Source organism: Astatotilapia calliptera, chromosome 9 (assembly GCF_964374335.1).
Source record: "Astatotilapia calliptera chromosome 9, fAstCal68.1, whole genome shotgun sequence".
Lineage (NCBI taxonomy): Eukaryota > Metazoa > Chordata > Actinopteri > Cichliformes > Cichlidae > Astatotilapia > Astatotilapia calliptera.
In genome coordinates, this window is record NC_137430.1 from 5,980,312 (window position 1) to 5,998,051 (window position 17,740).

Genomic DNA, 17,740 nt, shown 5'->3' on the forward strand with positions numbered 1-17,740 from the left:
TGCATGGCTTACACTGATGATGACGAGTCAACTGTTTGAGTAAAGAAAGGTCATAAATTGGTCTATAGTTGGTGAATTAAGCGATAGCTTTTTAAGTAATGCTTTAATTACTGACACCCCTTTGTATGGAGCTCGTTAATAATAATATTAATCATATTTAAAACTGAGGTATTAATTAATGGGGTCTCAACGGCACACTGATTGTTTAGAAGAATACATTATTGAAGTTAACTCGGAAAGATTGATTGGACAGAAGGAGTCTAAGTAAATATCAGTGGATATTAGAGTTGCTGTACTTGAAATTTTTCCTCTAATGGTTGCATTTTTATCTGTGATCATTCTTTATGTTTTAGTCTGTGTGGGTCTTACTTGTGTTTGTGTTACCTGTTTCAAATCCAGTGTGATGGTAATCCAGTGAAACTGTTGTCCATTCTTGATACTTGGACTTTGCCACCACCGATTGGTTCCATCAATAGCATTTGTGATTGGATGACGTTCTGCACACAGAGATGACTACTGTAGTAGTGCACTGGAATTTCATAGCTAAGTGCAAATGGTACTTTACTGATGCTGCAAAATGTTTAATTTGAAGGTAAAATGTGAATTCATTTGGATAATTTGAAGTGATCTGTGTGATTCTGGTTCTGGATTAAAGCAAACTGGATCTTTGATGTAAAGAAGAATCTGGAGTCTTGTCTCATACCTCTGGACAGAACGGAGTTGGCATCACATTTGAGACAGTGTGGGTTCTTTATCCTCCGTCCTGGAACGTGCTCCACCAGCTTGCAGTAGACTTCAGGTTCTGGGTCTCCACATGTTGCATTACTGCTGATTACTGCATTACTGGCCAGATTCAATATGGCAGGAAACAGACCTGTAGTACAGTTACATTAGAATGATATAAGGGGAGACATTAGTGATCTGATGAGTGAATGAATAGATTAGTTCAGGTCTTTTTACAGGTATGCTCTCAGATGAGTCACTGTCTAAAACCTCGGTGTTACTCTTGTGAGATCTGACTTGTTTTTGTAATAAAAAGACAATTCTGAATGTTTACTCTATAACCTTTATTTTGAAACCTCCTCACATAAGAGCAGAATATTTGCATCTTTAGGTGAGCAGTCTCAATGGATACTCAGTGATTACATCTCCAGGCCTCAAAGCCTAAATATATTAGAGCCATAAACAAGTAAAGTCTCTCAGACACTACTGAAACCCATCTACCCCCACAGCCTACCACCTCACCAATCACACAGACACACACAGTCTATTGACTCAGCTGCAGTTTCCCACTGAGATTCTCACTGTGTTGGTTAAAAATCTGAATTTAAGAACCATGGGACTCTGAAACAGTGTGCATAGGTTTTTAGTATTGAACAAAACAAACACATGAACCAACATGTGTTTGTTTTTTGAAAATCAATCTGGGTCAGAGGTCAAAGGTTGATCTGTTTCTTTTCTGAGTGACTCATTCTTCAATATCTTTTAGTATACACACACACATATATATATATATATATATATATATATACATATATATATACATATATATATATATAAGCATTTTTTTAATTGAGAATGTTCACATAGGTAGCGAGGAATACAGATGTTATATCCTCAGGGTTCAAATACGTGGAACCAAAGTCTGATTGGAGCAAATTATTTAAGGCGAGAGAGAATCGAACAACAGTGGAGGGGTTAATAAAATATGCGATCTATACGAGTCCACTGTGTGTGATGCTTTGTCACTATTATTATGCTATAATGCTGGTGCTGCTGGTACCTTGCAGTGAAATGTTGCTCTGTACTTAGTTTATATATTTTACATACAAAACATTACATCTGACTGTTTGTGTGTTGGGATGTGTTAAGTCAGCCATTTTAGGTTCAGGATGACCTGTCACCCTTCCCCCAACACACACACACACACACACACACACACACACACACACACACACACACACACACACACACAAAGAGGTATTTAGGTTGTAGAGATTTGTCTATATGTGTTGTGTGTGTTTGGGGGTGGTGATCTCTGGGGAGCGATGAAGGAGAGAAGAGTGTGACTGTAAACACTAATTCTTGATCTCTCTCCCTCTCCTTGTCTTTTGTCAGACACACACACACACACACACACACACACACACACACACACACACACACACACACACACACACACACACACACCGTTCCACTGATTCATTCATGAGCCAGTGAGAAGAGAAGTAAAAGTGCATGCCTGAACAGATTCGGGGTGATGAATATGATGATAAAGATAACATCACAGGTGCTCAAGCTTTAATCCAGATCAGATTTCCAGATATTTGACCTCTGATGGAAAAGTGGAGCTTAATCCCAAAGTTATTTGTCTCGAGTCTGCTGACTGAAACTTTTACAGAAAGAGGTCAGGGTGCATAAATGTTCCTTAAATCAGAACAAACTGACCCTGACCGAAGACAAAACAAAGATAACAGTAGCATGTTCACTACATTACACTATTCAAAATACCCACAGCGATGAAGACTCAAGGACTCAAAGATGCACATGTGATTTGTTATAACAGTAACACACACACAGCTGAAAGGGAAACATACTTTAAACTATAGCAGAATACTACAGTCAAACTACTTTGGGAAACAAGAATAAAAGTACATTCTGCTTAAATCATCGACATTAGAGCCAGCTCTAATCCCACTGATCAGGCTGCAGAGCTGCGATGGGTTCAACAGTGCTTAAACAGATGTGTAACCCTGAAAATAAAAACTTTTTCAGTGTTCCTCTCTGAGATTTTTTGAATCTGTGAAGTTACTTGAGAATAAGAATTCAAAGCAGCTGTTAGAACTCAGCAAACTTTTTAAAAAGGTGTCTCACCTCTGTGCTGAGCGGTGGCTTGCCCCATCAACAGCAAAAGCAGCAGCACTTTCATCCTCACACCCTTGAGTCAAATCTGAGTGTCGCTGTTATTTCGCGAGTGTTTGCTCCATGCAGCAGAACTAGAATTAACTGGTAGAATCAATGTGGCTCATAGGAATGCTTGCTGCAGAGTGCCTGAACACCACAGTGACTCCAACTCACACTACCCCTCCCCCTAACCCCTTTCTCATTCATTCAGCCCAAAAGGGCTTGTATGGGGTGGGGGGGATGTACCATTTGATCTTTGGGGGAGGGTGGTAAGGGCCTTTTTTTGGTACACTTTTTTAAGCATTAATGTAAACAATAAAGGAGAAACTGTAAACACTCTTTGCTTCATTTATTTTGTATTTAATTTTGGCAGTTGTTTACAAGATGTTGTTGTTTACTGGGTCCTGCAGGATTTCATTTCCGTTCCATAAATTAAACAGAATCAAAGCAACTAAGCTTCTTCAAAAAAATCACTGATGTGAGATGAAAATCATGCAGATTAGTATCAATGTGCACTTAGGTCATGAGACTGTAAAAGGGCAGCTACAATAATAGCACATTGGCCAACTATATAAGTTAACACACTTAACAAAGTCATAGCCCTACCATTAAGACACAGAGAATCTGACAGACTATAAATGAGAATGTTTTAATAAATTAAAAGACAATTTTTTTTCTCAGGTGCAGCCTTGGTGGTGTTTAATAGTTTGGAGCATATTAAAGTTGATACAACAATAAAATAAAAAGTTTGATGATAAAGTTGTTTCTAAGAATTCCTATCTGTCACTGATCATCCGGGAAATGCAACGATGATGCTACTGGAAAACTTTAGGCCCTCTGGACACAGAGGTCCAAGGAATGCTGCCGCTATATTCTAGGGAACTGATTGGTCAGTAGACAGTGATTTCAAACCTGCTGATCTTTAGTCTAACCCGCTCTGAAGCAGATAAGGTTTGCAGCATAAATTATACCCTAATAAGACGTGAACCCCGGGTTAACCCTGAAGTTACCAAGATAAGACAAAAAGCTGCTTCAGCCCTCAGGTCATTTACACCTATCAGTGACTGCCACTGAATCTGTAGGTCCAAGAGCTCTGGATTAAAAGTAAAACATGAGAAGAATTATTACAGTGTAAAGAGCAGAGGAGAAGAATGAGTTTTACGTTTCCTAGTTTAAACTGAAAGGAGGAAAAGGTTAAATTGCATTAAAACAGCAGCCTGTTCCTTTAACTGCCCCCCTTCGCTGCAGAAGCTCTAAAGCATTGTCTTCATTGCTAGACAGGCAGACTGTACCATCTATCAGGGGGTACAACTATATCATTCAGGCTTTTGTTTCACCAGTTTAATTGCTTTTCACTTCTGTAATTCTGAGAATGTTACAGGTGAGCAAAACACACATATATTTCCCATTTATACCATTTGTGTTTTTACTATTTATATTTCCTCTACAATTTCTGTTTCACACACAACCATCATCTGGTTATTACTTTTTTGGTGCCTGCCGATAATACTTAGGTAATATATAATAATAGTAGATATTTATCTTTCACAACAGTTCACAACCTGTCAAGCTTAGTTTTTTTTAATGGTTTATTTGTATAAAATTTTGCTGGCCTTTGACTCTGCTGATGAATGTGTTAGGACCACTGAAATGGGACTGCCGACAAGAGGCCCAACCATAACCCCAAGTCTATGAAGTTTGGGAAATAACTTGAGATGCAGCAGTTCTGATTTTCACGAACTATAACCCATTATCATTAAAATGTAAATTAATTCATTAAAAACAATTTCAAAGTGAAACATTTCACTTTATCTTTAGTATATGATGTAAATATATGTAAAAAGGTTTTTCACAGTAGTATGATTTTTGAGGTGTTTTCCTGTTTATCAATCTTTGAATGAGCTTTAACAGAGCTGTGTAACATATGATTAACTCTAAAATGATGAGTCTGTGATAGCTCAGATGTCTGGATGTCTGCTCTCGTCTGAGTCATGACACTGCCCTTAGGTAGTGAGTGTTGCATCAGTCGTGGCTCAGCATGGGGCAGATTATAACGTGATTCGTGTAGACTTTGGAAAGTGCTAGAAGGCAATTAAAATTTGTGAATAAAAAGACAGAGCTAGTAGTAAAGCTATGCATTGATTTACATTAGTTTTTATATAACAGTGAAGTGGATGCCGTTAAAACTATGTATTATAGGATTAATGTTAACCTGCCTTCTTGACATATTTTAACCTTGTAACTAAAAAAGAAAAAACAAATCCAGTTCTTCCACTGCCTAACAAAACAAAATTGACCACTTTAAAGCAAACTGACAGTTTCACGGTTTTTGTGCTGCATCTTGTATGCTCGTTGCATGAACAACTTTACCCTTCTGTGCTCCTTCCTGACCTAAGAAAAAAAGGGCCTAGTAATAGTACCATTGTTCCTTTACTAAAACTAGCAACAAACTACTTCATCTTGCTAAACATACAGTTTGCTAATTATTTGATCCCATGCTGAATTTTTAAGTTTGGTCACTTACAAAAACAAAACAAAAGCCTCTAGTTTTGTGGTAGTTTCATTTTAATGGAGAGAGACGACACACATTACATAAAAGTTATAAATCAATTTGTGTGTCATTAAGTATAACTATTCGATCCCCTGCAGTCCAGCCAGAATTCTGGCTCCAACAGATTGGTTGTGTGCCCATCAGGCACTTACATTATAATCAGTCAGTCAATCAATCAGTTGCAGACACTCCTGATCTCAACTCGTTATGTGTAGAAAGCATCTATCCATAGAAACAATTTGTTCCATTCCAACCTCTTCTGGTCATGAGCGACAAGACTGGGGACCTGCACAAAGCTGTAAAAGCTACCAGACATTCAACAAGAAGCTTGGTGAGAAAATGACCACTGTTAGTACGATTATTCAGAAATAAAAGAAATGTAGAATGACCATTTGTGTCACGGCCCTGCGTTGGTGACCAAGTGTTGATTTCATCATGGTTCATCACTGTTACTTTTAGCTCCCTAAGTTTTCTAGTAGTCCTTGAATTCTAGTTCTTGGGTCGTGTTCCTGTGCCCCTCATGTTTAGTGTAGGTTTAGTTCTGCCTTCATGTTTATTTTCTTGTTCCCCAGTCATTTATGTCTCATGTCACTCCTGTCCCTGTGCTCCGTTCCTCTGTGCCTGCCATGTGTTTCCTGTTTTACTTTGATAGTCCCTGTCCTGTGTTCAGTGTTTTGAGTTTTAGTCCCAGCTGTGTTTCCCCATCCTCTTGTTATGCTGTGTATTTTAGCCCTCAGTATTTAGTAGTTTAGTTCAAATTACTAGCTCCTCGCTTTCAGGTTTTGTTTTCTGTAGGAAGAACCATTTACAGTCAAAATAAAGCTGCCTTCCATGAGTCTTGCTTTTGGGTCCTACATCCTGCCGGCCACACAGCAAACCATGACAATTTGTCTGGAGATCTGTGCAAGACCTTGCCTCACAGGGTAATGATGATCATGAGATCAGCCCAAAACTGTGCCATTATGGACTGAAATGTTGACGTGCTTGCAAGATCCCTCTTCTCAAAGGGGCACATGCACAGGCCTGTCTTAAGTTTTCCAATAAACATCTAGACAAACATCTTTATCACTGCTAAAATATGAGAACCAATAAAACAAATATAATACGCAAAGCTGTCATTATTAATGTTTAAAGCATGTTGATTTGATTGACACCTTTATTTGTCACCATGTCAAAAAATAAGTGTGGTTTGTGACATCTAACTCATCAGCAGGTGAGTGAGGTTGATGCAGCAGCATTCTGCTTTACAAGCAGCACCTGATATAAAAATGACTGAGCACACTGTTGCATTTCTTGAATTATATATTTATTATAACACGGCATTATGACATAGCTTTAGTAATGGTGTGTGTGTGAGGGAGAGAGACAGAGATGAAGAAAGAGAGCATCCTCTCAGCTGGTCCAGGTGAGTCTGAATCCTGAAGGTAGGGTGGAGTACTGGCCTTGGAAAACAACATAGACTTGGTGGGCAGTGGCTGTGAATGGAGCAATGTTGGTTTCCTGAACAAACAACACAGAAATAGGAGAAACTTACATTTTTATACTGAAACTATCAACAGTGACTCACTCTAAATAGCTAAGAAACAGGAAAAAAAAAACACATTACCAATCATAGTTACCAAAGTACAATGTCTGTGCTTTATTCTGACAAAGAATTCAAAGAAAACATTATATCTATATGGAAATGAACACAATACAACTCTAAATACTGAAGAAAAAATTCTAATTATATATTATTTTTGCATGACACCATAATCTATTGCAAAGTGAATAGGTAAATAAGTACACTAGTTACCTTATACTGCACACTCAATCTGAACTTTTTGTTATTGTAATTTTATAAACAGTACACCTGCACAATGACTGTAACTAGCAAAACCACCTAAATATGAGACATTAGCTCAGTTTTGTGATTGTTAATATTCAAACTGTCAGAGTTAAAGAGGGAACGGCTGCAATCACAGCATTTTTTTTCAGTTGGTGAAAGATGGACTTTCAAAACGTGTTACTTTGGTGCAACATGTTTTGGGGTTTGAAAGTCGCAGAGACACAGTGTTTTGAAAATATGTATCTTATTTGTTTGACACTGTTTGACATTTGTTATCCTGGTGCTTGCTGTTTTTTGGAATTTTGATAAGTTTGTGATCTGGACGATATTAGCCATAATAAAGACTTGTCTTGTGTCAACTACAAGTCTCAGTCTGGGTCCTATCTCTCTGCATTTCATGACAGAATGATACAACCACATGATGGACCCAGTAAGTGGAGTGTTCAGTTATGAGGACTTCTTTACCCCAAGTAATCAATTTATAGCTTTTTCTGTTACAGATGTAGTAAAACTACATTACCATTGAAAAATATATGCTTAATAGTTTATTTCTACATTGTTAATACCCTGACCAGACTCACCTAACCTATTTTGTGAAGCCCTTATAATGCTCTTTAAATAATAGCATTATTATACCACACAGGTCCATAACAAAGACAACACCGGACACTAGATGTCAGAGGTTTGAATAGGACGGGTTTGACTTGTCTCTTTCTACTGAGCTTTTGATCACTCGTACCTAATCTGGAACGCTAAGTCCGTAAAATCTTTCTGACATATGCAATGCAGTAAAATGTATAAAAACCGTATTATGTCAAGATTACAATAATGCTCTTTAACATACCACACCACAGTAAGGTCCAACAAACTGTGAAGAGGTATCTGGGCCATCGTACAACTTCAAGAAGTTGTTCTGACAATCTCCAGGATCATCAATACTGATCTGGTTAAAGGTAATGGTCACAACACGGCCTCTTGGTGCCATGATGCTCCATTCACAATGGGTGTTATTGGGATAGGTTCCAGGGTAGTTTGGACTTGCGAATGAGCCTTGGTCTCCAAATAGAGTGCCACCACAACCTAGTTAAAAAAAAGACAGGATGAACAGAGTGAACAATCTGCATTCCTTCATTACAAAAACTGCTACTACTAAAAATATCTTATAGTTCCTAAATAGAGCAGGATTTAAAATTCTAAATACATGTTGACTTAAAAGCTTAAAGGAGGGATGTCAAATGTATAAAAGAGTAAAAGTAATAGTAAAAAATCCTGTTTAGTTGGTCATGCCAACAAGAAAAAAAACGACTTGATATTTTATAGGAACTGGTTAAAAATGATATTTTATTCAGTTCAGTTCAGACCTTGAGGGGAGGATGTCCATGTGGCATCAAAGCCATCACGAGAATGCGAAAAGTCACTTTTGAAGCGTAGGTAGAGTTGGTTGGATTGTGGGAAGACAGGGCTTGGCAGAGTGCTTCCACAGAACTTGCCAATCAGTGGTGAGTCTGCTGTACTGCCGTTACGGATCTGAGAGGTGAAAATCATGGAAACGAGGATAAAACATATCACACACAGAATACGGTATCCAACCGCCATTTACACTGAATCTGACACTTCTATAATATATGAAGGAATGAACAGCATGTTAGAATAGAATAGAATAGAATAGAAACTGTGCACCTCACACCCCCTTTCTTCTCCTTCTCCTCTTGCACTGAGTAGGAGATGCTCTGTATCTCATTGTACATCTGATAGTGACAATAAAGGCATTCTTTTCTATTCTATTCTGTTCTATTCTATTCTAAATGGCACATGCAAGCATACACACACACACACACACACACACACACACACACACACACACACACACACACACACACACACACACACACACACACACACAGCGTCTATGTCTCTGCATTAACATTGCTTGGTTTACCTCCAAATAGTCAAACTGACAGTTGCTATGGCTTTCCACATCAAAATTGTTAAAAAAGAAAGAGATGTAGTTGTTCTGTGGTGCCTTTAGGATGATGGTGCAATCCATGTTGTTGGGATATATGTCAGGCCAGCCTGGACTCTTCAGGTAGCCATATTCCTGCTCATATGTTCGGCTACAGCCTGAAAAACACAGAAACTATAGTTAGAGCACTTATCAGAAACCAGATACAATTTACAATATTCACCACTTCAATAAGTATGGATGATGCAGACAAGCAAGCACACTTTTTAAAGTCATTTGAATTTTATTAATAATAAAAAGGCATGATTTCAATAGGGTATTTTGGGTCTATTTCTCCTTCCTTACTGGCAATTTGAAAAGTGAAGCTGAGGCCATTTCCTGTCACAAAGGTGTCGGATTTGAACTGCACATGCATTGTTCTGCCATAACTGTAAAAGTCTGGTAGATGGCCATCTGATGGACAGAGCTTATGAGACTGCCCATAGTCTCCCTGAAAAACACAAGAATCTTATTAGAATGATACTAACGCCATACGTCTACGTATTGGTACCGTAAGGCGGTTTCGTACTGAACATGATCAAAGACACTCTGATGAAACCTTTTAGTTTTGGTTAATATATAAATGTCATGACAAAAAGTTCACACATTTCCCAAAATACATCAAAAGCTTAAAAGGGAGAGTTTTATGAATGTGTTACTATTGAGTCATTTTGGGTTGTTACACTGTATCCCAATCTGTACTTGCACTGAGGTTTAGGGATGTACAAACAATTTTATAAATAGTATTTCAATTATTAATTTCCACACGATCGATGCCTCTCTGCGTTTGACTTTTGGTAGACAAAAACTATGATGATAAAATGTGGTCACAATTCCTCTTTTCTCAGACTGGCTTCCTGACTACTCAGTGCCTGGTCTGTGATTCTGTTCAGGTGGCACCAACAAGTCCTACATGATAGACATAGCAATAGCATAGCATACCAATAGAAATAGTTTTGATAATGTGTGCTGTCAGAGCCACCTTCTTATTAGTGCACCTCCTTTTCACTGCATATTCAATTTTACAAGAGTTCATCTAATGCAAGTGACATTTAATAATTTCAAATTTTAAAAAGGGAAAAACAATTGGAGTAACTTCATCTTGAAGTTCTACAAAATGATAAGAGTGATAGTTGCTTAGGAGGTCCAGTCACCACCTTAGTATTAACGACACAGCACGTGTTGGTCTAGGTCTGTCTGTACTCACCATAGGCCAGTCTTTCAACTCTAGATAGTTTGCAGAGCAGCTCTGGTCAGGCTGGAGGACGAAGGTCTGGATGGACATTTTGATGGTTTCTAGGGCTGGAGCATCCAGGATCCACCGACAGGAGGTGTAAGGAGGATATTCATTAGGGAAAAAGGGTGACGTCACGGTCTGGACAACAGAGGTGGCATTCAGTGTCCCTCCACAAATTACTGAGGAAAGACAGACACAATTAGAAACAAAAACCCTCCAAAAATAGCCAGACTTATTCTGTAACAGTAGAAGAGCCATTCTCTAAAACATACCATATAGTCTGGGGTTTGGTTTTTTTTGTGAACAAAGAGCGACAATAGCACCGTGCAGATGGTAGTAGTCTAAAGGAAGAGGCAAGTGGATGCCTCACATCACTCACAATGTTAATTGCCTTGCTCCACACACAGTGCTAATGCAAATCCCAACAACTTCCTGGCTATTGTTACTGCCTTTCTAATTGCTGTGTTCTGTGCCACAGAAGTCTTTCCAAAGCAACAAATAATACAGAAGCCAACACATTTTCAATAAATGTACAATGTGTAGCATTTTAGAATCCATCTTGAAAAGTAAAAGTTACAAAAAACTAAAAACATATTATTTGTTGTGTTTTGCTGCCCAAGAATTAGTTTTTCACTTGAAGATGATGAAAAAATATGTATTTTTTCACATAATGATCAAAACATTTCATGACCAGCGATGTGAGTTCAACTGGGCTGAAGTCTTTTGGCCTGAAGGTCTAGCTGACATTGCTTGCCAGATATTTTATGAAAATCTAAAAACCAACACGATCGTACGCTCATGTCTTCAACCCAGCTGTGTCGGTGGCATAACAAAATGTAACAAATCACATTTTTGTAACCTCGAATCCATGTATAGCTGCATGTATGTAAGGACCTGAGAGCCGCATCCATTGAAGATTGTGATGGATAAAATAAAAAAGAGGGCAGATGGATTTTGTACGTAAAATATTGTCTCATGTCTCTTCATGTGAAAATATGACTTTGAATGCAATGCAGTATCAAAATGTTTCTTACATGGTACTTCTCTGTAGGTAGCATTGAAGCCTCGCCTCTGCACCGAGCCATCAGTGACAAAGTGAACAGTCAAAAAGTTTCCACTTGATATGAAGGAAGCAGGGACAGAAGTTCCACAAAATGTCCCAACCAAAGGGAAGTTCATGTTGTCACCATCATAAACCTGAGAGAGATACAGATACAAATATTAATACAAGCTTGGCGGAAATACCAGATAGTAGCAAGTTCATTTGGTCATAGTAACATTCATTCATTGTGGTCAGTGTATCTGGCCACAAGTGGAGTCAATTGATCCACTTGTGGCCAGATGTACTAACACACTGTGCCAGTGTAAACTGGGTTTTAGTATAAAAATATTACTGTTGAAATTTGAACTTGAAAATTTTCAATGAATTAAATATCTGCCCTCCGTATACTTACTCTGACATAGTCATAGCGGCAGGTAGTGGAAGTCTCAAGTTCAAAGGAGTCAAAGGTCAGATTGACTGCCTTGTTGACAGGCATCTCAATGGTCCATAGGCAGTTCATCCGTGGTTCATAGACACCATCTAGATTTGGATCTGGTGAACCAAACATGCCCATGGGCATGGAAAGGTATCCACCACATCCCTGTGCTGGACCTGCAAGTAATTTAAGCATGTCCACTTGTTTATTCTGGATAAAACAGCAACAATAGAACTTGTCCAATGTCTGGAAAGTTCAAACTAGTAATGTAAAAATAGATAATACTGCCTAGATAGTACTTGTAACAGTTGCTGCTGGGTACCCAGTCAGAATTCAAGACAGACTAATGTTATTGTTTTAGTCATCACCAGCAAACTGCATACAGTAATTGTACCTTAAATCAATTCCTACAAAGAATGGACAAATGCCCAGAAAGCACAAAAAACACCAACAACACACAATGCAAATCAAGAAAATGCTCAAGTTTACAAGCACATAAAATCTAAACATTCACTGTCCCTTTTCACTCAGTTGCACGGAAGTCAAATATTCAGTCTTTAAGAGAAGGTTGTTTACAAAAATTGTCAGTGTATGAGAATGAAGAGACATTATCAGCCAGTTTTCATTCAAATTTACTCAGTGATCACGTACTTCAAGGGGATCTTTGGAAACTAGCCTGGACTGCTATTTAGGTGTTACCTCACATTTCAATCAGGGTGAACAGCTGAGCTGATGATCTGTGGGTTTCTGGGTATGTTGTGTGGTGGGTGAAAGTCTGGCTCTTAGTGAGCAAATCCTCTTCCCCTTTACATTGTATTTGACTGTCACCATTCTTTGACCCAAGGTGGGTTTGGTCCATGGATGGATACAACTGATGTCACATTTTGGCTCCATGATCTAAAGCCTTAGGAAAACTGAGACTAGGCTTCCCTTTTCCCTGCTTTCAGCTGTGGAAAATCCACTGCAGCCTCAGATTTGTTTTTATTTGACAGGTGTGACCTAATGTAGTGGGTTACTGTGGTCACAGTCGCCCACTACAATCAGATGCTTGGTGGATGAATCCCTAGCTTCTCCAGACTAGGGTTAATGTCTTCTGTTGGGCAAGAGACTGAACCCTCACGTGGCCCTGATGCATCCATCGTGAATATGTATGTGAATGTTAGGGAAAGCTTAGCATACAGTGTTGTATGAATCTGTGTGTGACTGAGTGAATGAGACTTGTAGCAGGAAGCACTTTGATTGCTCAACCCGAGTACAAGGGTACTATATAGTAAGTACCAGTCCTTTTACCATCTTGAAGTGCAGTCTTGTACCCAAAGTTGGGGTTCCTATCAGCTCCAGCCATTTTTCCTTTACTTCACTTTTTAAATGAGTCTTTCTATCCACACACTCAGCTGAACAATTTTTTTTCTGAATAAGCTCTAGAGACTGAATGTCCCAGGAGATCATCAGTTGTGTGGTGCAAGTGTAGTTTTATGAATAAGTGGTGTTCACTTGTTCTTAAAATAAAATAAAAAATACACAGTCATTACCACCTACCGAGCGTTTCACTGTAAGTAGCTCTCCAACCAATCCCATTCACTGTGTTATCTGTGCTGAAGACAATGAATAGCTGATTTGTGGAGGAACGGAGATTGGGTGGGAGCACTGTGCCACAGAATTTCCCCAGCAAGGGTGACAGAGTGTCCGGTCCATCATAAACTGCCACAGAGTCAAACTGACAGGAAGAAGATGCCTCCAGATGAAAGGTGTTAAACCTGTGGAAAAGAAACATTTCTTAAAGCCCAGAGTACAAGAGCACCAGTTTGTCCGGTTATCAGATGAAACCAGTCCTATGTATCCAAGGCTTTGCTTGTTCCCATTGTTGTGTGAAGGAGGTTCCACAGAAATATGTGGGAAAAATGTTTAGAGTTGTTCTAGTTTTAAGACATTGCACTGATGTCATGTAATTTTTTAAGTAATCTTTTTTAAAAGTCAAAGCTAACTGAAAAACAACACTGCATTCAAGTTTTTCAAGATTTGGTTCTGTTTATAAAACAATAAAATGATTTGTGAACAATATCAGGTCATTTGTGAAGTACTGCAGTCAGGTTAGAGCAGCCAGTGAAGTCAGTGTAGTCTTACTTAAGATCTACTACTCTGTTTGCTTGGACCCATATGTGGTAGGTACAGTTGATGTTGTGGTGATAGTTGGTCATGGACAGCCCCGGACTGCTCACTGTACCCGCGGTGCTGTTAAAGAAACCACCACATGCTGTACATGCACACAAACACAAAGACACACAATCACAACTTTAGATGTATGCATCTACTCCTCACACCACACCCTTTATAATAAATATACCTAATGCCAAATATAATGAAAATACAAAAAAGAAACAAACCAAAATAAAATCTGTCATTTAGTTTTTTCCCTTAAAACATTATATTGACATTGATTAATATGTATTTTACAATTATCCTCCTTAGAGTAAAGAAGATAAATGCCAAAAAAGAAAAGTAGAAGGGATTGAAAAAGTTTGACATAGTAACTTAATGGAAAAGTGGTTCATTACATAATTATAATAATTTTAATTAAAAATACTGGACTTTATTCCAATTTATAAAATGTTCTTTGCCTTTCCATTCTTTGATTTTGATTAAAACAAATGGTGATGGCTCATTAGGGTATAACAATAATTTGACTTTGAATTGCTTACGAATAGCTGTGTATTCTGCCATGAAGCCAGTGTCTGTAATCACAGAGTCAGAGTAGAAATGGAGCAACATGGGGCCAAAGGTGGAGAAGCTCCCAGGGATGGTGGTACCACACAAAGTAGCAATAGGAATGCCACTGGTAGCAAGACTGTAGATCTTCAGGCCATCGTACAGACAGGTAGAATGTGCTAGACAACAGAGAGAGGGGGGAATTATTCAACAAACTACTGAATCTTATTAGATATTTTGGATGCAAATGTGTTAACTGTAACTAGGGATGGGTATTGGTATCGGTTCTGACATAAACAGTAGTAACCAGACCGAAAAGCAGCGCACATTTCGGTGCTTTATTTCGGTGCTTTTTTCCTCCTGAGCTGTGATACACTTTGGATTCTAGCCATTTTATGTTTCCGAGGATAGTAGGCAGGTCCAGGTACGTACGTTCTTTTAGAGCAGAGCTACAGATTAAAAATGCCCAAGGCGAAGCGGTCAAAAGGCTGGCTGTACTTCACAGCAAAAGATGCTGTTGCATCCTGCAACAAGTGCTTTAAGGTGATACTGTGCAAAGGAGGTAACACCTCGAATCTGATGAAACACCTGGCGATGCATAGCGTTTTTTTAAAAGCCGAGAAATGCACCGTATTTGATAGCTTGCTGCAAGACCACATCTACTGCGGGTGTGGTGCCTGTTATCGGACCCGGCGTTATCAACATCCCCCAAGAACCCGAAGAGGAGAGTCCTGGCCCCTAGCCCTGCCAGTGTAGCAGAAATGATGAGGATGATGATGCAGCAGCCGTTCTTCTCTGCGTGAGTAGCTTAATGTTGTTCGTGTGTAATTTACGTTAAGTAGGCTAACCACGGTATTAAATCAATAACAAAAACAAAACAAAAAAACCTCACAACAAAACAGCTGAACATGAGAGGTTTTTGGACAAAGTTTGTGTTCTCCATTCTTTAAGCACTGGTTCGAGCACCTTTTAAGCACCGGCACCATTTCAAAAGTACTGGTTTGGCACTGGTATCGGATAAAACCTAAACGATACCCATCCCTACTCTTGGCTGGAAGCAGTGCTTAAACAATGGAAAAAACACAAACTTTGTCCTAAACCTCTCATGTTCAGCTGTTTTCCAATTTTTCTTTGGTCATTTTAGCCTTTTTGTCCAGGGTGAAGGGAGCATCTGCCATCAAACAAGAAGACAGCCGCATGTAACTACAACGGTGTTTGCTAGTTCACCTTACATGCATTAATGTAATAACGTGGTTAGCCTACTCAACGTGAATTACACACGAACAACATGAAGCTACTCACGCAGAGAAGAACGGCTGCTGCTGCATCATCATCCTCATCATTTCTGCTACACTGGCAGGGCTAGGGGCCAGGACTCTCCTCTTCGTGTTCTTGGGGGATGTTGATAACTCCGGGTCGATAACAGGCACCACACCTGTAGTAGGTAGTCGGCTCCAAAAGACCCGCTATGCGTCGCCAGGTGTTTCATCAGATTCGAGGTGTTACCTCCTTTGCACAGTATCACCTTAAAGCACTTGTTGCAGGCTGCTGAGTTTGCCATAATGGCACCGGATACCGGCGGTAGATATCCCTAATTGTAACACTTACCTTCAACTTGAAATGTCTGAAAGGTGAGGATGACCACAGTCTTTTCTCCAGCATCTATGGTGTAGTTGCAGTTGGCTCTGGATGGGTAGTCTGCTGGATAATTTGGTGAAACCACACGGCCGCTGTCAGCTGTAAAGTTTGCACCGCATCCTAATGAAAAGAGCACAACAGACTTTCTTTGCATGCTGATAGAATGACCATGTCACTGCAAAAAAGATCTGCCGACCAACAAGTTAAAAAAGTAACTTTTAAAAACGGAAAAAATAGCTTTTTATCCCTAATATGACATATTGGGGGGAAAAGAGTGGCCTCCAGAAGACGTTTTTAAAGGACTACAACCCTGGCTAAAGCAGACCAACCAGTCTGAGAGATTGGGGTAAAAGATGACCAAGTACCCGATAGTAACTGTAAGTGTCTCTGAGCTCCTGCTTTTCTTGTGGAGAGAGAAGAACCTTCCAAAAAGACAACAATTTGCACTCCTCCAATCAGGCCTTTATGGTAGAGTGGCAAGGTGGAAACCACTTCTCAGTAAAAGGCACATGAAGGACTCTCAGACCATGAGAAGCTCCCTGGGGCAATGAAACAAAGACTCAAGTGTTTGGCCTGAATGTCAAACATCATGTCTGAAGGTAACCAAGAACGCCGCATCATCTGGCCAAAACCATCCCCGAATGGTGGTGGCAGAGTCATACCATGGGATGTTTTTCAGAAGCAAGAAACAAGAGAGAAAGATGAATGAAACAAAGTACAAAGACATCGTTGGTGAATGGTGTGGTAAGCATCACACTCAAAAAGAACTTGAAGCGGTAAATAAAGGAAAAGGAGCTTTAGCAAAGTATTTTGCAAAGGCTGTGAACATGTACATGTTATATTTTTGTTTTGTTGTTGTTGTTTTTTTGTTATTAGATGGACAATTTTGAAGTGAAAAAATAAATTTATTTTGGAATGTTTGAATAAGGCTATAACATGACACAATTGTTCCTCGTTGTCTTATGTTCAAGAAGCTGTGAATGCTGTAACACTGAGTTAAATACAAAAACTGTTTACAGTCTGCAAAACTGTAGAATCTGAGTATGAGAATCAAGTTTCTCAAATGTTCATGCAACTCCTACCACTTTCTTGTAAGACAACAATGAATGGCAGCTACTTGTCAGAGGAACAGACCTTGAAGAAATTACAGGGAGAATGAATGCAACCCAATAGAGCAAAATACTTTTACTTTGGAAAGTACTCTGAGACTGTGGCTTCAGGACAAGTCTCTGACTTCTTCTGACCAACTAAATCCCACAAAGTATGTGCATAGAGTGCAAAACATAATAACAAACATAAAACAATAGATGTGTGTAAAGCTTCTTGAGCAGTAATCCCCAAAGTCAAGAGTGGGAATGGCTGCTTAGAAAAAACAAAACAAAGCAGAAAATGCCAT

General features: G+C 39.1%; 2 protein-coding genes across 3 annotated transcripts in view; both read right to left on the bottom strand.

Moving 5' to 3' along the window:
- The window catches only part of lama1 (laminin, alpha 1), a 33,776-nt gene extending 30,691 nt beyond the window's left edge, over positions 1 to 3,085 (bottom strand). For both annotated transcript variants that reach the window (XM_026179686.2, XM_026179685.2), the window contains exons 1-3: positions 2,875 to 3,085; positions 704 to 874; positions 385 to 497 (exon numbers count right to left, since the gene is read on the bottom strand). In XM_026179686.2, coding sequence (XP_026035471.2) covers positions 385 to 497; positions 704 to 874; positions 2,875 to 2,929 — 339 coding nt within the window. In that variant the 5' untranslated portion in view covers positions 2,930 to 3,085. The remainder of the gene's footprint in view (positions 1 to 384; positions 498 to 703; positions 875 to 2,874) is intronic.
- A 3,654-nt stretch (positions 3,086 to 6,739) lies between these two features.
- The window catches only part of cubn (cubilin (intrinsic factor-cobalamin receptor)), a 78,996-nt gene continuing 67,995 nt past the window's right edge, over positions 6,740 to 17,740 (bottom strand). Inside the window, exons 56-67 of the mRNA XM_026180665.2 lie at positions 16,315 to 16,464; positions 14,700 to 14,885; positions 14,125 to 14,254; positions 13,540 to 13,757; positions 11,977 to 12,176; positions 11,557 to 11,719; positions 10,493 to 10,701; positions 9,592 to 9,736; positions 9,223 to 9,404; positions 8,645 to 8,810; positions 8,128 to 8,363; positions 6,740 to 6,955 (exon numbers count right to left, since the gene is read on the bottom strand). Coding sequence (XP_026036450.2) covers positions 6,848 to 6,955; positions 8,128 to 8,363; positions 8,645 to 8,810; positions 9,223 to 9,404; positions 9,592 to 9,736; positions 10,493 to 10,701; positions 11,557 to 11,719; positions 11,977 to 12,176; positions 13,540 to 13,757; positions 14,125 to 14,254; positions 14,700 to 14,885; positions 16,315 to 16,464 — 2,093 coding nt within the window. The 3' untranslated portion in view covers positions 6,740 to 6,847. The remainder of the gene's footprint in view (positions 6,956 to 8,127; positions 8,364 to 8,644; positions 8,811 to 9,222; positions 9,405 to 9,591; positions 9,737 to 10,492; positions 10,702 to 11,556; positions 11,720 to 11,976; positions 12,177 to 13,539; positions 13,758 to 14,124; positions 14,255 to 14,699; positions 14,886 to 16,314; positions 16,465 to 17,740) is intronic.